This window comes from Oncorhynchus mykiss, chromosome 3 (genome assembly GCF_057628025.1).
Source record: "Oncorhynchus mykiss isolate SJ-2025 chromosome 3, ASM5762802v1, whole genome shotgun sequence".
Lineage (NCBI taxonomy): Eukaryota > Metazoa > Chordata > Actinopteri > Salmoniformes > Salmonidae > Oncorhynchus > Oncorhynchus mykiss.
In genome coordinates, this window is record NC_143024.1 from 9251955 (window position 1) to 9271927 (window position 19973).

General features: G+C 45.5%; 1 protein-coding gene across 2 annotated transcripts in view; it reads right to left on the minus strand.

The window, feature by feature from the left end:
• Positions 1 to 19973, minus strand: part of LOC110507037 (autotaxin) — a 48407-nt gene that overhangs the window by 15467 nt on the left and 12967 nt on the right. Inside the window, exons 10-20 of one of the 2 annotated variants that reach the window (XM_090219946.1) lie at positions 13668 to 13733; positions 13356 to 13428; positions 9731 to 9839; positions 7850 to 7978; positions 6109 to 6140; positions 5796 to 5923; positions 3577 to 3664; positions 3400 to 3487; positions 3067 to 3236; positions 1550 to 1595; positions 1183 to 1322 (exon numbers count right to left, since the gene is read on the minus strand). In XM_090219946.1, coding sequence (XP_090076072.1) covers positions 1183 to 1322; positions 1550 to 1595; positions 3067 to 3236; positions 3400 to 3487; positions 3577 to 3664; positions 5796 to 5923; positions 6109 to 6140; positions 7850 to 7978; positions 9731 to 9839; positions 13356 to 13428; positions 13668 to 13733 — 1069 coding nt within the window. Of the gene's footprint in view, positions 1 to 1182; positions 1323 to 1549; positions 1686 to 3066; positions 3237 to 3399; positions 3488 to 3576; positions 3665 to 5795; positions 5924 to 6108; positions 6141 to 7849; positions 7979 to 9730; positions 9840 to 13355; positions 13429 to 13667; positions 13734 to 19973 lie in introns of both variants that reach the window. The other variant, XM_090219943.1, reaches the window with a different exon arrangement.

Here is a 19973-nt window from a genome sequence, read left to right on the forward strand (position 1 = left end):
AGGTATGTACCAGTCCATGTTGAAATGAGTAGTCAACATAAAGTATTGACGAGGTATGTACCAGTCCATGTTGAAATGAGTAGTCAACATAAAGTATTGACGAGGTATGTACCAGTCCATGTTGAAATGAGCAGTCAACATAAAGTATTGACGAGGTATGTACCAGTCCATGTTGAAATGAGTAGTCAACATAAAGTATTGACGAGGTATGTACCAGTCCATGGGTTTATCTTGAGAGGATTATTGAAGGAGCTGTTTTCCCTTGTCAAACATCAGTTATAAACACAGTAAATAGCATATAGCTGATATCAAAATAAACAGGCAGGAAACATGTAGGCTGTGTCCTGTTTGACATACCTGTTTGGAGACTGTGTAGAATGCTGTGTCCTGTTTGACATACCTGTTTGGAGACTGTGTAGAATGCTGTGTCCTGTTTGACATACCTGTTTGGAGACTGTGTAGAATGCTGTGTCCTGTTTGACATACCTGTTTGGAGACTGTGTAGAATGCTGTGTCCTGTATGACATACCTGTTTGGAGACTGTGTAGGACGCTGTGTCCTGTTTGACATACCTGTTTGGAGACTGTGTAGAATGCTGTGTCCTGTTTGACATACCTGTTTGGAGACTGTGTAGGACGCTGTGTCCTGTTTGACATACCTGTTTGGAGACTGTGTAGGACGCTGTGTCCTGTATGACATACCTGTTTGGAGACTGTGTAGAACGCTGTGTCCTATTTGACATACCTGTTTGGAGACTGTGTAGGACGCTGTGTCCTGTTTGACATACCTGTTTGGAGACTGTGTAGGACGCTGTGTCCTGTTTGACATACCTGTTTGGAGACTGTGTAGGACGCTGTGTCCTGTTTGACATACCTGTTTGGAGACTGTGTAGAATGCTGTGTCCTGTTTGACATACCTGTTTGGAGACTGTGTAGGACGCTGTGTCCTGTTTGACATACCTGTTTGGAGACTGTGTAGAATGCTGTGTCCTGTTTGACATACCTGTTTGGAGACTGTGTAGGACGCTGTGTCCTGTTTGACATACCTGTTTGGAGACTGTGTAGGACGCTGTGTCCTGTTTGACATGACTGTGTAGGACGTCCACAGGGGCATAGACAGTGATTCACTGTACCCACTGATATAGTCACTGTGGTGTAGAATGCTGTGTCCTGTTTGACATACCTGTTTGGAAACCGTGTAGGACGTCCACAGGGGCATAGACAGTGATTCACTGTACCCACTGATATAGTCACTGTGGTGTAGAATGCTGTATTTAGTACGGAACAGAACTGCCGGCCGACCATGAGGGAGGTTCTTGCTGTCTGGAAGAGAAGACCATCATCCTAAAAGCTGGTAACAAGACTCTGGAGAGGATATTCAATAGTGATATGAGAAATAGGACATAATACAACCCTTTACTGACACGTCTATGTAATAACATGTTAATAACAACATTGTTGGCGGCCGTAATTAGTGTTATTACACAGGTATTAGCATTACTACTACTCAGTCATAAGACCAACGATGTGGACCAGAGAGAGAGACGTACCATCGACAGCTTGCCTCAGTCTCTGATTAAGCTCTTCCACTTTGTTCTGTAAGAGACAGAGCCACAGTGACTCCAGGTTATAGCCTCTTACAACGGGGACTTTCAATGCTCTCTGCCCCCTATTTTTTGAACGCAACTGCAAAAGATTGAAGGTGAAAATCTCTTGCAAAAACATCTATAATCTCTGCAGAAGCAAGAGGACTTCACAGACAGAAATAAGAAGAAGAGGGAATCAAACAAACAAGCATGAGAATGTGTAACAGTAGCTATGGATTACAGAGACAACAGTCAGTGGCAGACACAGAAACCAGTTTAGACACGTAAAATACACAACATGTAGTAATGCCCAGTGCTACAGATATCAGTCAGGTCATAGGTCAAACACACACGCTATACAGATCAATATAATAATATGTAGTCTATTTCTTGAGATGCAGAAATCATTCGGATTTACTTTATTGAAGCAAATATCAAGTTGATATAAAAACCAAAAGCTTCAATATCAGTCTGTCTACGGCTGTGAAAGCCATAAAAATACAATCTCATTCTAGTTCTGTGGTGGGAGCCATAGAGATACATACAGTTTCTACAGTATCTATCTCTACAGTTTCTACAGTTTCTACAGTATCTATCTCTACAGTATCTAGCTCTACAGTTTCTACAGTATCTATCTCTACAGTTTCTACAGTATCTATCTCTACAGTGAAACAGTATCTATCTCTACAGTTTCTATCTCTACAGTATCTAGCTCTACAGTGAAACAGTATATATCTCTACAGTTTCTATCTCTACAGTTTCTAACTCTACAGTTTATACAGTATCAATCTCTATAGTGCTACAGTATCTATCTCTATAGTGCTACAGTATCTATCTCTATCTCTATAGTGATACAGTATCTATCTCTACAGTATCTATCTCTATAGTGATACAGTATCTATCTCTATAGTGATACAGTATCTATCTCTACAGTATCTATCTCTATAGTGATACAGTATCTATCTCTATAGTGCTACAGTATCTATCTCTACAGTGATACAGTATCTATCTCTACAGTGATACAGTATCTATCTCTACAGTATCTATCTCTATAGTGATACAGTATATATCTCTACAGTATCTATCTCTATAGTGATACAGTATCTATCTCTACAGTATCTATCTCTATAGTGATACAGTATCTATCTCTACAGTATCTATCTCTATAGTGATACAGTATCTATCTCTATAGTATATATCTCTACAGTATCTATCACTACAGTAATACAGTATCTATCTCTATAGTGATACAGTATCTATCTCTACAGTATCTATCTCTACAGTGATACAGTATCTATCTCTACAGTATCTATCTCTATAGTGATACAGTATCTATCTCTACAGTATATATCTCTACAGTGATACAGTATCTATCTCTATAGTGGTACAGTATCTATCTCTATAGTGATACAGTATCTATCTCTACAGTGATACAGTATCTATCTCTATGGCTATAAGAGCTGTGCTGTTCTGTAGCTGACCTTGTCATCACAGCTGCAGCCTAAGTCATCGGTCAGAGTAATGATGGGACCTGAGATGGTGGGTTTAGACACCTCCTCTGGCACGGTGGGCTTGTGGACCGGGCTCTTCAACAGGTGGTTCAGACTGCCATGAGTCCCGTTGTTAGGGGCAGGGTTCAGGCCAAGCAGGTCTATTCCATGAAAATGGACAATAAAGTATTGTATTGTTACGATTACAGTAAAAGATCTCAAGTCAATGCAACACAACTTCACTGTCCATAACGTATGAGTATGGGCTGATGAGTGCTACTGTATGCCTCCCTCAAGTAAAAAACAATAATGAAGATGCCTTACCACACATGACATTGTAAAGTTCAATGTTTTCAAAAACGGGCACTTTGGTCTTGAATTTAAACATAGGTCCATATCCAAAGAAAATGGTCTAAAGAACAGGAACAGGATGAAGGTAATGATTAATCATTTATGGCAACGAGAACACTTCAATCAAGATGAGGATAAAAACTAACATACCTGCATGCTGTTTATCTTGTTGTCATAACCGTGATCTCCTGCAAAACCACATTTCCCAGGGTGCCTCTTTCCTCCTTCTGGAGACTTCCTGTAACAGACAGCATGATGCAACAAAAATAAATTTCAAAAAATCTAACATCAGACAATTGATGGTTTTAATAATATTAACTATCTACAGTTCCTCACCGGGATGAAGACTATATGCAGCCTAAATAAACATCCAAGGACACTGTGTCTGATTTTCATAACATTTGATTCAAAGCAGACCACACAGATACAGCCCTACATACACAGTAACACACTGAAATCCTTATAAACCCAAGTGTAAAGGATTCAGTTTTTTCCAAGGCCGACCCGACACCACCACATTTCTCTGTAAAGCCATGTAAAAGGAAAACAGACACTTTTTATATGAAGTTTGCATTAAACACTACAGTCAGTGGTGTCTGTGTAGGGGACAAGCCACAAGCACGTAGAGCCTGAAAAATCACCAACGGGCAGGGAAAATGGCTAACAAATATTTCATTTAATTTGGGTATTTAATTTAAGCGACAGTTTTACTCTGCTAGCTGCAAAGCTGCTGGAGGGGTAAGAATTTCTCACTCAGAAAGCATTAAGTTCACAACTCATGGTGCCAGCGATTTAAACTAGTCTATATCTTAGCAGGCAGGAGGAGGGATCTCAAAGATCTCTTTCATGGAGCTCTGTGACATGCCAACTCAAACAGGGTGTTCGTCCCCATGGAGCTCTGTGGCATGCCAACTCAAACAGGGTGACGTCCCCAAGGAGCAGGCATATTCTGAACCAGCCCTCTCCTCTCTGTCCTTCAAACATTGATTTGTTTTCAGTTGTCGTCCGCGACAGACAGGCATTACCTCACGTGTTTACACAGTGACTGACAACTTTCCACTGGGTCTGACCAACACTGGGACTGATGATGACCAACATACAGAGTCTGTCCAGGTTCATGTTAACAGACACTGCCTGCTCCAGGAACAGGGTACAATAGGACACACCCCCAATAGGACACCACCACCAATAGGACACAACCACCAATGGGACACCACCACCAATGGGACACAACCACCAATAGGACACGCCACCAATAGGACACACCACCAATAGGACACACCACCAATAGCATACCACCACCAATGGGACACCACCACCAATAGGACACCACCACCAATGGGACACCACCACCAATAGGACACACCACCAATAGGACACACCATCAATAGGACACCACCATCAATAGGACACCCCCCCCAATAAGACACCCCCCCCCCCCCCAATAGGACACACCATCAATAGGACACCCCCCCAATAGGACACCCCCCCCAATAGGACACACCATCAATAGGACACACCATCAATAGGACACCACCACCAGTAGGACACCACCATCAATAGGACACCACCATCAATAGGACACCCCCCCCCCCCCCAATAGGACACACCCCCAATAGGACACCACCACCAGTAGGACACCATCATCAATAGGACACACACCCAATAGGACACCCCCACCAATAGGGCCCACCCCCAATAGGACACCACCACCAATAGAACACACCCCCAATAGAACACACCCCCAATAGGACACCACCACCAATAGGACACCACCACCAATAGGACACCACATGTGGGACACCACCCGTAGGACACCACCCATAGGACACAGCATGTAGGACACCACATGTAGGACACACCACCAATAGGACACACCACCAATAGGACACACCATAGCAAAAAATCTGTGGTCTATGTCTGTTTCGAAATGAGAGACAGAGCGAGAGAGACAGAGAGAGGGAGAGAGAGAGAGAGAGAGAGAGAGAGACAGAGAGACAGCGACAGAGAGACAGAGAGAGGGAGAGACAGAGAGAGACAGTGACAGAGAGAAAGAGAAAGAGAAAAAGAGAGAGAGAGAAAAAGAGAGAGACAGAGAGAGAGAGAGAGAGAGAGAGAGAGAGAGAGACAGCGACAGAGAGAGGGAGAGACAGAGAGAGACAGTGACAGAGACAGAGAGAGAGAGAGAGACAGCGACAGAGAGAGGGAGAGACAGAGAGAGACTGACAGAGAGACAGAGAGAGAGAGAGACAGAGAGAGAGAGAGAGAGACAGAGACAGAGACAGAGACAGAGACAGAGAGACAGAGAGACAGAGAGAGAGAGACAGAGACAGAGAGAGACAGAGACAAAGAGACAGAGAGGGTATAACCTTGCGATATGCCACTTCCTCTCCACTAACAGGTGGATCTCCTCTATTCTCCTGTTGTTGGCGTAGTGAAGGCGCTTGGGGAGATGCTGCTTCAGATAGGGCTTGAAGTGCTGCTCTGTCTTTTTACACTGAGGGGGCAGAACAACACGATTCCAGGTGCTCTGTAGTACAACTTTATCACCCCTATTTCATAAACTATAATTCTGTATTTTTCACCTCAACCTCTGACACCACAACACAGGTATGAATATTGGTCAGAACAATGACTTAGAGAAGACAATGTGTATGGAAATACAACATGTATAATACTCACCGTAAGATTTGCAATAACAGATTTGGCATCATCTGAAAAAAGACAAACAGTGTTCTGATTGACTGTCGACTGTTAGGAAATGTGCCTCGTTCTACCGTACTACCGAGGACGCAGTCCATAACTGGATCAGTAGGGACACATCAACCTAGTCTGGGGACGAGGAGGCGTGCTCTTCTGAGCAGAAAGATACATGCTAAAGTTATGTTATTGTTTTGGTCTCGACTGACCTGGCCATGTCACCCAGTCAAGGATCAGGGTGACCGAGATACAGTACTCTGTCTTTCTCTACACACTTTCCAGTAACTGGAGGAATGGGTCTGCCTGTCTAAACGCAGCCTATGAGGACCACAATGGGTCTGCCCGTCTAAATGCAGACTATGAGGACCACAATGGGTCTGCCCGTCTAAACGCAACGTATGAGGACCGCAATGGGTCTGCCTGTCTAAACACAGCCTATGAGGACCACAATGGGTCTGCCTGTCTAAACACAGCCTATGAGGACCACAATGGGTCTGCCCGTCTAAATGCAGACTATGAGGACCACAATGGGTCTGCCTGTCTAAACACAGCCTATGAGGACCACAATGGGTCTGCCTGTCTAAACACAGCCTATGAGGACCACAATGGGTCTGCCTGTCTAAACACAGCCTATGAGGACCACAATGGGTCTGCCTGTCTAAATGCAGCCTATGAGGACCACAATGGGTCTGCCTGTCTAACGCAGCCTATGAGGATCACAATGTGTCTGCCTGTCTAAACACAGCCTATGAGGACCACAATGGGTCTGCCTGTCTAAACACAGCCTATGAGGACCACAATGGGTCTGCCTGTCTAAACACAGCCTATGAGGACCACAATGGGTCTGCCTGTCTAAACACAGCCTATGAGGACCACAATGGGTCTGCCTGTCTAAACGCAGCCTATGAGGACCACAATGGGTCTGCCTGTCTAAACGCAGCCTATGAGGACCACAATGGGTCTGCCTGTCTAAACGAAGCCTATGAGGACTACAATGGGTCTGCCTGTCTAAACACAGCCTATGAGGACCACAATGGGTCTGCCTGTCTAAACGAAGCCTATGAGGACTACAATGGGTCTGCCTGTCTAAACGAAGCCTATGAGGACCACAATGGGTCTGCCTGTCTAAACGAAGCCTATGAGGACCACAATGGGTCTGCCTGTCTAAACACAGCCTATGAGGACCACAATGGGTCTGCCTGTCTAAACACAGCCTATGAGGACCACAATGGGTCTGCCTGTCTAAACACAGCCTATGAGGACCACAATGGGTCTGCCTGTCTAAACACAGCCTATGAGGACCACAATGGGTCTGCCTGTCTAAACGCAGCCTATGAGGACCACAATGGGTCTGCCTGTCTAAACACAGCCTATGAGGACCACAATGGGTCTGCCTGTCTAAACGAAGCCTATGAGGACTACAATGGGTCTGCCTGTCTAAACACAGCCTATGAGGACCACAATGGGTCTGCCTGTCTAAACACAGCCTATGAGGATCACAATGGGTCTGCCTGTCTAAACACAGCCTATGAGGATCACAATGGGTCTGCCTGTCTAAACGCAGCCTATGAGGACCACATTAGAAATAGGTCTCTGATTTTGTAGTTGATTAAATCCTCAATGATTTTATTAAGGCATGTTCTTCAATACAGTATTGTGTTTTTAAATGGTCAATCAATCAATACATCAACACACCAATCAGACAAACAAACCAAGCGCTCACATTTGGAGTTGTTGGGGTACCTGGAGCGGATCCTGCCCAGGGAGCCGGGGATCAGGATGATGTCATCAACAGTGGACGGCATGTATGAGCTGAGGAACTCTGTCCTGTCACAGTGAGCCTCCTCCATACCTGAGGAACACGTGTTCAGAACAGACTTTAAATCACTGCAGAATGAATACGAAGAAGAAGAAGAAGAAGGTGACTTGATTGTCTATAGTCAGAGAGAATTGGACATCGTCTAGAGCACATGTCAAACTCATTCCATTGGAGGGCCGAGTGTCTGAGGGTTTTCGATCCTGCCTTGTACTTGATTGATGAATTGAGGTCACGAATTAGTAAAGAACTCCCCTCACCTGGTTGTCTAGGGCTTAAACGAAAGGAGAAAACTAAAACCCACAGACACTAGGACCTCCATGGAATGAGTTTGACAGCCCTGGTCTAGAGGTCTGTGGAGGACTGATTTATTCATCCCGCTCACACCCGCTGGCTTTCTGTCCGACTCCCATCCGCTAACGCAAGAACTGGTCCCGAACCCAACCGCAATACTGCCATGTTATTTTAGACGAATGTGACGACTCAGCTCACTTGCCAGCCATGGTTGCAGTAAATTGTGCGCCCTGTAGGAAATATAAAAATGCGCAAAAATAGCCTAAGAAATAATTTCAATTACCAGAGATTCTCACGTGGACCATTATATTAGGCTATCGGTATTACTGGCATATATCAGCCAATAGGCTAGGCGTACTTTAAAGAGACCTGAGTTGGAGAGACTTTCACTTTCTCTAGAGCTACGTTTTCTTACTTCCCTTTTATGAGTGGGGCGATTTTCAGACGGAGACTAATATGAGTGATCAATGTTTATTTATATATAGGCAATGTAGCAAACTATAGCCTAATCATATTTAGGAAGTACATTTTCTTGGAAAGATAACTGATCTGTGATTCCCCCCCCCCCAGCATGTGTATTGACTAGGTAGAGTTGGTATGTATTGACTAGGGTTGGTATGTATTGACCAGGGTTGGTATGTATTAACCAGGGTTGGTGTGTATTGACCAGGGTTGGTGTGAATTGACCAGGGTTGGTATGTATTGACCAGGGTTGGTATGTATTGACCAGGGTTGGTATGTATTGACTAGGGTTGGTATGTATTGACCAGGGTTGGTATGTATTGACTAGGGTTGGTATGTATTGACCAGGGTTTGTATGTATTGACCAGGGTTTGTATGTATTGACCAGGGTTTGTATGTATTGACCAGGGTTGGTATGTATTGACTAGGGTTGGTATGTATTGACCAGGGTTGGTATGTATTGACTAGGGTTGGTATGTATTGACCAGGGTTGGTATGTATTGACAAGGGTTGGTATGTATTGACCAGGGTTGGTATGTATTGACCAGGGTTGGTATGTATTGACTAGGGTTGGTATGTATTGACCAGGGTTTGTATGTATTGACCAGGGTTGGTATGTATTGACCAGGGTTGGTATGTATTGACTAGGGTTGGTATGTATTGACCAGGGTTAGTGTGTATTGACCAGGGTTGGTGTGTATTGACCAGGGTTGGTGTGTATTGACTAGGGTTGATATGTATTGACCAGGGTTGGTGTGTATTGACTAGGGTTGGTGTGTATTGACTAGGGTTGGTATGTATTGACCAGGGTTGGTGTGTATTGACTAGGGTTGGTGTGTATTGACCAGGGTTGGTGTGTATTGACCAGGGTTGGTGTGTATTGATCAGGGTTGGTGTGAATTGACCAGGGTTGGAATGTATTGACCAGGGTTGGTATGTATTGACTAGGGTTGGTGTGTATTGACCAGGGGTAGGGTGGGTATGTATTGACCAGGGTTAGGGTCAGGGGTCAAGGCGGTTGTGCAGCAGTACCGTGATCTCCCACCATGATGATGTTGACACATCGGTGGAGTTTCATCTGTTTCAGGCCGTCCATCAGCTGACCAATTATCTTATCAATCTCCTTCAGAGGGTTGTTCAGCTGCAGCACAGAATACACTGATCAATATTCACACAGCAATCACAACGATCAGGGGATATCATAGAAGTATTGATCCCCATACAGATCATCAAAATACCTCATCATTATTAGACACTGAACATAACACAATCGGCAGCAGTAAAATAACAATGTGGAGGCTATATACAGGGTATTACGGTACTGAGTCAATGTGGAGGCTATATACAGGGTGTTACGGTACTGAGTCAATGTGGAGGCTATATACAGGGTATTACGGTACTGAGTCAATGTGGAGACTATATACAGGGTGTTACGGTACTGAGTCAATGTGGAGGTTATTTACAGGGTATTACGGTACAGAGTCAATGTGGAGACTATATACAGGGTGTTACGGTACTGAGTCAATGTGGAGGTTATTTACAGGGTATTACGGTACTGAGTCAATGTGGAGGCTATATACAGGGTGTTACGGTACTGAGTCAATGTGGAGGTTATTTACAGGGTATTACGGTACAGAGTCAATGTGGAGGCTATATACAGGGTGTTACGGTACTGAGTCAATGTGGAGGCTATATACAGGGTATTACGGTACTGAGTCAATGTGGAGGTTATTTACAGGGTATTACGGTACTGAGTCAATGTGGAGGTTATTTACAGGGTATTACGGTACTGAGTCAATGTGGAGGTTATTTACAGGGTATTACGGTACTGAGTCAATGTGGAGGTTATTTACAGGGTATTACGGTACTGAGTCAATGTGGAGGCTATATACAGGGTATTACGGTACTGAGTCAATGTGGAGGCTATATACAGGGTATTACGGTACTGAGTCAATGTGGAGGCTATATACAGGGTATTACGGTACTGAGTCAATGTGGAGGCTATATACAGGGTATTACGGTACTGAGTCAATGTGGAGGCTATATACAGGGTGTTACGGTACAGAGTCAATGTGGAGGCTATATACAGGGGGTACCGGTACAGAGTCAATGTGGAGGCTATATACAGGGTATTACGGTACAGAGTCAATGTGGAGGCTATATACAGGGTATTACGGTACTGAGTCAATGTGGAGGCTATATACAGGGTGTTACGGTACAGAGTCAATGTGGAGGCTATATACAGGGTGTTACGGTACTGAGTCAATGTGGAGGCTATATACAGGGTATTACGGTACAGAGTCAATGTGGAGGCTATATACAGGGTGTTTCGGTACTGAGTCAATGTGGAGGCTATATACAGGGTATTACGGTACAGAGTCAATGTGGAGGCTATATACAGGGTGTTTCGGTACTGAGTCAATGTGGAGGCTATATACAGGGTATTACGGTACAGAGTCAATGTGGAGGCTATATACAGGGTGTTACGGTACTGAGTCAATGTGGAGGCTATATACAGGGTGTTACGGTACAGCGTCAATGTGGAGGCTATATACAGGGTGTTACGGTACTGAGTCAATGTGGAGGCTATATACAGGGTGATACGGTACAGAGTCAATGTGGAGTCTATATACAGGGTATTACGGTACTGAGTCAATGTGGAGGCTATATACAGGGTGTTACGGTACAGAGTCAATGTGGAGGCTATATACAGGGTGTTTCGGTACTGAGTCAATGTGGAGGCTATATACAGGGCATTACGGTACTGAGTCAATGTGGAGTCTATATACAGGGTATTACGGTACTGAGTCAATGTGGAGGCTATATACAGGGTGTTACGGTACAGAGTCAATGTGGAGTCTATATACAGGGTGTTTCGGTACTGAGTCAATGTGGAGGCTATATACAGGGTATTACGGTACAGAGTCAATGTGGAGGCTATATACAGGGTGTTACGGTACAGAGTCAATGTGGAGGCTATATACAGGGTGTTACGGTACTGAGTCAATGTGGAGGCTATATACAGGGTATTACGGTACTGAGTCAATGTGGAGGCTATATACAGGGTATTACGGTACTGAGTCAATGTGGAGGCTATATACAGGGTATTACGGTACAGAGTCAATGTGGAGGCTATATACAGGGTATTACGGTACTGAGTCAATGTGGAGGCTATATACAGGGTGTTACGGTACAGAGTCAATGTGGAGGCTATATACAGGGTGTTACGGTACTGAGTCAATGTGGAGGCTATATACAGGGTGTTACGGTACTGAGTCAATGTGGAGGCTATATACAGGGTGTTACGGTACAGAGTCAATGTGGAGGCTATATACAGGGTGTTACGGTACAGAGTCAATGTGGAGGCTATATACAGGGTATTACGGTACTGAGTCAATGTGGAGGCTATATACAGGGTATTACGGTACTGAGTCAATGTGGAGGCTATATACAGGGTATTACGGTACAGAGTCAATGTGGAGGCTATATACAGGATGTTACGGTACAGAGTCAATGTAGAGACTATATACAGGGTGTTACGGTACAGAGTCAATGTGGAGGCTATATACAGGGTATTACGGTACAGAGTCAATGTGGAGGCTATATACAGGGTATTACGGTACAGAGTCAACGTGGAGGCTATATACAGGGTGTTACGATACAGAGTCAATGTGGAGGCTATATACAGGGTGTTACGGTACAGAGTCAATGTGGAGGCTATATACAGGGTGTTACGGTACAGAGTCAATGTGGAGGCTATATACAGGGTGTTACGGTACTGAGTCAATGTGGAGGCTATATACAGGCTGTTACGGTACAGAGTCAATGTGGAGGCTATATACAGGGTGTTACGGTACTGAGTCAATGTGGAGGCTATATACAGGGTGTTACGGTACAGAGTCAATGTGGAGGCTATATACAGGGTGTTAAGGTACAGAGTCAATGTGGAGGCTATATACAGGGTGTTACGGTACAGAGTCAATGTGGAGGCTATATACAGGGTGTTACGGTACAGTGGTGCCCACTGCTACTGTTTAATTATTTGTTACTTTTATTTCTCTATTTTTTACTTATTAACCCTTATTTTTCTTAAAACTTCTTAATTAAGCATTGTTGGTGTTAAGGCCTTGTCAGTAAACATTTCACTGTAAGGTATGTCGTATTCGGCGCATGTGACAAATACAATTTGACTAGAAATACAAAATCTCTAGTAAATGGTTAATCAATTCCACACTGTACAAGTCATGCATGTACATGCCTGGGTTTGTTTGAGGCCTTGCTATGGCTGTACAGTTGAAACAGAAAGCCAGTGTTTACTACAGTGTTGTAGATTGTTCTGTATGTAACTAGCTCCATCTGGCATGAGTGCTGCTGTCGTGAGTGCTGCTTAACACATACTCAGGTCCCGGTAGTCTGAACCACAACTGTCTCTCCCCCTCAGACTCTGCCCTAGACCCAGCCTCAGCCTCAGCCCTAGACCCAGCCTCAGCCTCAGCCCTAGACCCAGCCTCAGCCCCCAGCCCTAGACCCAGCCTCAGCCTCAAGCCTCAGACCTCAGCCTCCAGCCCCAGCCCTAGACCCAGCCTCCAGCCTCCAGCCCCCAGCCCCCAGCCTCCATACTCAGCCCCCAGCCTCCAGCCCCCAGCCTCCAGCTCACCTCAGTGCTCATGGGCCCCAGCTTGTGGCCAAACGTGTCCGGCTGCTCGGAGTGCATGGCGTAAACATACGGCCTGAAACAACACAGGTGGAAGGGAATCTCAGGTTGGCCATGTGTATCCTCTACCACCCCCAGGTCTCAAATACAGGCCTAGGATATGGCAGCAAAGTCACTTACTCAAAGTCAGATGGAGATTGCTGCTAAGCATAGAGCGGCCATCTTGGATGCATGTAGAGGATGGGTGTTTCACTGCTGGTATATCATTGCAGATAGTAACAGCCTAAAGAAGAGGATAAAAGAAGCTGACTTTACCTCTCTCCGTCTGGCAGATGAAGCCATTGTAGCATGGTCAGGACTCTCCTCTCCAACGGGATGGACCTGGAAAGACACATCAGATGAGTTCATTATATGGAGGACAAAATGGAGATCACTGAACAAAATGTATGGGGTGCTGTGTTATCAATGGCTTTACTGTGTCTAGGGTGCTGTGTCTGGGAGGCTGTGTCTGGGGTGCTGTGTCTGGGAGGCTGTGTCTGGGGTGCTGTGTCTGGGAGGCTGTGTCTGGGGTGCTGTGTCTGGGGTGCTGTGTCTGGGGTGCTGTGTCTGGGAGGCTGTGTCTGGGGTGCTGTGTCTGGGAGGCTGTGTCTGGGGTGTTGTGTCTGGGAGGCTGTGTCTGGGAGGCTGTGTCTGGGGTACTGTGTCTGGGAGGCTGTGTCTGGGGTGTTGTGTCTGGGAAGCTGTGTCTGGGGTGCTATGTCTGGGAGGCTGTGTCTGGGAGGCTGTGTCTGGGGTGCTGTGTATGGGAGGCTGTGTCTGGGGTGCTGTGTCTGGGGTGCTGTGTCTGGGAGGCTGTGTCTGGGAGGCTGTGTCTGGGGTGCTGTGTCTGGGAGGCTGTGTCTGGGAGGCTGTGTCTGGGAGGCTGTGTCTGGGAGCCTGTGTCTGGGAGCCTGTGTCTGGGGTGTTGTGTCTGGGAGGCTGTGTCTGGGAGGCTGTGTCTGGGGTGCTGTGTCTGGGAGGCTGTGTCTGGGAGGCTGTGTCTGGGAGGCTGTGTCTGGGGTGCTGTGTCTGGGGTGCTGTGTCTGGGAGGCTGTGTCTGGGGTGCTGTGTCTGGGAGGCTGTGTCTGGGAGGCTGTGTCTGGGGTGCTGTGTCTGGGGTGTTGTGTCTGGGAGGCTGTGTCTGGGGTGCTGTGTCTGGGGTGCTGTGTCTGGGAGGCTGTGTCTGGGAGGCTGTGTCTGGGGTGCTGTGTCTGGGAGGCTGTGTCTGGGGTGCTGTGTCTGGGAGGCTGTGTCTGGGAGGCTGTGTCTGGGGTGCTGTGTCTGGGAGGCTGTGTCTGGGAGGCTGTGTCTGGGGTGCTGTGTCTGGGAGGCTGTGTCTGGGGTGCTGTGTCTGGGAGGCTGTGTCTGGGGTGCTGTGTCTGGGAGGCTGTGTATCAATGTTTTACTGTGTATTACAACACCACATTTGATTCTTTCTGTTTGTTTCTGTTATATAGTCCTGGGGTACACCAGATTAGAACCACTACAGACATTATAACAGGCCTATATAGTCCTGGGGTACACCAGATTAGAACCACTACAGACATTATAACAGGCCTATATAGTCCTGGGGTACACCAGATTAGAACCACTACAGACATTATAACAGACCTATTTAGTCCTGGGGTACACCAGATTAGAACCACTACAGACATTATAACAGGCCTATATAGTCATGCACCAGATTAGAACCACTACAGACATTATAACAGGCCTATATAGTCCTGGGGTACACCAGATTAGAACCACTACAGACATTATAACAGGCCTATATAGTCCTGGGGTACACCAGATTAGAACCACTACAGACATTATAACAGGCCTATATAGTCCTGGGGTACACCAGATTAGAACCACTACAGACATTATAACAGACCTATTTAGTCCTGGGGTACACCAGATTAGAACCACTACAGACATTATAACAGGCCTATATAGTCATGCACCAGATTAGAACCACTACAGACATTATAACAGGCCTATATAGTCCTGGGGTACACCAGATTAGAACCACTACAGACATTATAACAGGCCTATATAGTCCTGGGGTACACCAGATTAGAACCACTAAAGACATTATAACTGACCTATATAGTCCTGGGGTACACCAGATTAGAACCACTACAGACATTATAACAGGCCTATATAGTCCTGGGGTACACCAGATTAGAACCACTACAGACATTATAACATACCTATATAGTCCTGGGGTACACCAGATTAGAACCACTACAGACATTATAACAGGCCTATATAGTCATGCACCAGATTAGAACCACTACAGACATTATAACAGGCCTATATAGTCCTGGGTTACACCAGATTAGAACCACTAGAGACATTATAACAGGCCTATATAGTCCTGGGGTACACCAGATTAGAACCACTAAAGACATAACAGGCCTATATAGTCCTGGGGTACACCAGATTAGAACCACTACAGACATTATAACAGACCTATATAGTCCTGGGGTACACCAGATTAGAACCACTGAAGACATAACAGGCCTATATAGTCCTGGGGTACACCAGATTAGAATCACTAAATACATTATAACAGGCCTATTTAGTCCTGGGGTACACCAGATTAGAACCACTACAGACATTATAACAGGCCTATATAGTCCTAGAATACACCAGATTAGAACCACTAAAGACATAACAGGCCTATTTAGTCCTGGGGTACATCCCTCTCCTTCCCCCCTGGATGTCTTTGAACCTCAAAGCCTCCCCTCCTGTTCCTATCTTGTGGGCCACAAACAGACCTCCATCCTCCAGCCCACTAGGCACAGCTGCCAACCATCAACCCCAGGGTTTGCCTCTCTAACTGGGGCTTGACATGTGGGGGAGCTGGGGGGGGTATGGAAGGGGGTAGATCTTATCCCACTAAATCACTACAGGGGGGATTCTCTTCTTCTCAACCCCTCTGGTGTTGGTTAAGACCTCCCTGGAGTTGGTCTTAACAGAAACTCCACAAAGCTACAACCACAACTCCCCGTCATCTCCAGACCTCATTGGTTAAATAATACAGTCTTATACTGTACTGTAAAGTGACCCCCCCTCCTCCTCCTCAGTGCCCTGCCCCCCCCCCCCCCCCCTCCTCCTCAGTGCCCTGGCCCCCCCCTCCCCCTCCTCAGTGCCCTGCCCCCCCCTCCCCCTCCTCAGTGCCCTGGGCCCCCCCTCCTCCTCCTCAGTGCCCTGGGCCCCCCTCCCCCTCAGTGCCCTGGTCCCCCCCTCCTCCTCCTCAGTGCCCTGGTCCCCCCCTCCTCCTCCTCAGTGCCCTGCCCCCCCCCCCCCCCCCCTCCTCCTCCTCCTCAGTGCCCTGGGCCCCCCCCGCCTCCTCCTCAGTGCCCTGGTTCACCCCCCCCCTCCCCTCCCCAGTGCTCTGGGCCCCCCCGCCCCCCCCCCCCTCCTCCTCAGTGCCCTGGTTCAGCCCCCCCCCTCCCCCCACCTCCTCCCCTCCTCAGGAAGTGCACCTTGAAATGCACTTTGTCACTGCTTTTGAAGGAGTCCCCCCCCCCCCCAGCTGGCCAAGTTCACATGCAGGCACCCCGTTTTACGTTAAAAGGCCGATTTGAGTCAAATTGCTCTCAAAACAGTTAGGTCTGTACTCCTCTGAACTGAAGTCTGCCTCAAAGGCCTCTGTGTTTTATGCATGTGTGATGCATTGTGTTTTTTTAGCAGCCTGCAACGCGTTCTGTTAGCCAGAGTACAACTAAACAAGAACATGTCCATGTAGTTTCCAGACATCTCCAACTGAAATCCACAACAGTGTTATGACAATATAATAGCAACACTTTCTGTTGTGTGTTGTCTTTGAGAGTAGACTGTCTTTGAGAGTAGACTGTCTTTGAGAGTAGACTGTCTTTGAGAGTAGTGTTTTGTCTTTGAGAGTAGTGTTTTGTCTTTGAGAGTAGACTGTCTTTGAGAGTAGACTGTCTTTGAGAGTAGACTGTCTTTGAGAGTAGTGTTTTGTCTTTGAGAGTAGACTGTCTTTGAGAGTAGTGTTTTGTCTTTGAGAGTAGACTGTCTTTGAGAGTTGTGTTTTGTCTTTGAGAGTAGACTGTCTTTGAGAGTTGTGTTTTGTCTTTGAGAGTAGTGTTTTGTCTTTGAGAGTAGACTGTCTTTGAGAGTAGTGTTTTGTCTTTGAGAGTAGACTGTCTTTGAGAGTTGTGTTTTGTCTTTGAGAGTAGTGTTTTGTCTTTGAGAGTTGTGTTTTGTCTTTGAGAGTAGTGTTTTGTCTTTGAGAGTAGACTGTCTTTGAGAGTAGTGCTGAGCCACTAATGCTTTTCTAGGTCCATTAAAAAAAATATCACGCTTTTTAAATTTCAGTTTTGATATCATTATTTTTTTTACATTAAATGCATTATAAAATAATTACAAAAACAATTTAGCTTTTTAATGGAAATTCCAAAGCCAAAAATAGTTAACATTAAATTTCCAAAACACTGAAATATTCCATTGTCTCCGTCAGGTCCACATAGGGTAGACATCAATTAAAAATTAAAAATAAATTACTATGAAATAATACAATATTGGTATAATACTTAGTATTTTTCATTCCTTAAAGTCATCATCTCATCTCTGCTAAGGCAGTAGCAACCAAACAGACAGACCATCTAATGTTATCTCTATCTCTCTCGGTGTGTTGTGTCCATTCATCTCTCATGTGGTCTGTGTATATCTAACCTAATGTAGCAGGCATAAAAGAGAATTATCTTCTCTGCCTGACCCAGAAAAAACAGGTGCAATGGATTATGGTCAATATAGTTAATTACCACGTTTCTGCGCTTAACAAGGTTGAATATTTGCTTAATGAAAACTACATCTCCCTTCAACCCAGCATCCCACATAGTTCTTGATTTCTCTCATGAATGATTTTGATTTCTCCCTAGAGAAACAGCGCGTTGGGCTCACAAAACAAATTTACTACGTTGAATTCAAGTAATTGAATCGATGTTGATAAAAGTACTTGTTAAATAACCAAAAACAATTCCAGAAATGTCAGTTAATCGCTAAGCACTACTTGATAATTCTGAGGAGTATATTGACAGGCTGTGAGGTGATAAAGTTTGTGGGACATCATATCTTTACATTGAGAAGAGGGGAATATGATACAAATGGCCTTGAACAGATTTTTTTCAGATGTGGTGTAGAGAGAGAGAGAGAGGGGTGGTGGTGGTTAGGGGGAGAGTTTAGAGAGAGAGGTAGTCAGAGACAGAGAGAGAGGTAGTCAGAGAGAGAGAGAGAGGTAGACAGAGAGAGAGAGAGGGGAGGTGGTGGTTAGGGGGAGAGTGAGAGAGAGAGGTAGTCAGAGACAGAGAGAGAGGTAGTCAGAGAGAGAGAGAGGGGAGGTGGTGGTTAGGGGGAGAGTGAGAGAGAGAGGTAGTCAGAGAGAGAGAGGTAGCCCTAACCACCACCTCCCCTCTCTCTCTCTCTGTCTACCTCTCTCTCTCTCTCTGACTACCTCTCTCTCTGTCTCTGACTACCTCTCTCTCTAAACTCTCCCCCTAACCACCTACCTCCCCTCTCTCTCTCTCTGTCTACCTCTCTCTCTCTCTCTGACTACCTCTCTCTCTGTCTCTGACTACCTCTCTCTCTAAACTCTCCCCCTAACCACCTACCTCCCCTCTCTCTCTCTCTCTCTCTCTCTACACCACATCTGAAAAAAATCTGTTCAAGGTGACAGCATTCCCTCCCACATATGCCCCCCTAGGCACAACTATGACAACATAACCAACAAAAACGGGTCACAACTCCTGCAGCTCTGTCGCACGCTGGGTATGTACATAGTCAACGGTAGGCTTCGAGGGGACTCCTATGGTAGGTACACCTATAGCTCATCTCTTGGCAGTAGTACTGTAGACTACTTTATCACTGACCTCAACCCAGAGTCTCTCAGAGCGTTCACAGTCAGCCCACTGACACCCCTATCAGACCACAGCAAAATCACAGTCTACTTAAACAGAGCAATAATCATTCATGAGGCATCAAAGCCAAAGGAACTGAGCAACATTAAGAAATGCTATAGATGGAAGGAATGCAGTTTGGAAACCTACCAAAAAACAATTAGGCAACAACAAATTCAATCCCTTTTAGACAATTTCCTGGGTAAAACGTTCCGCTGTAATAGTGAAGGTGTAAACTTGGCAGTAGAAAATCTTAACAGTATATTTGACCTCTCAGCTTCCCTATCAAATCTAAAAATCTCAAATAGAAAACCGAAAAAAATTAACAATAATGACAAATGGTTTGATGAAGAATGCAAAAATCTAAGAAAGAAATTGAGAAACCTGTCCAACCAAAAACATAGAGACCCGGAAAACCTGAGTCTACGCCTTCACTATGGTGAATCACTAAAACAATACAGAAATACACTACGGAAAAAGAAGGAACAGCATGTCAGAAATCAGCTCAATGCAATTGAAGAATCCATAGACTCTAACCACTTCTGGGAAAATTGGAAAACACTAAACAAACAACAACAACAAGAATTATCTATCCAAAATGGAGATGTATGGGTAAACCACTTCTCCAATCTTTTTGGCTCTATAACAAAGAATAAAGAGCAAAAACATATAC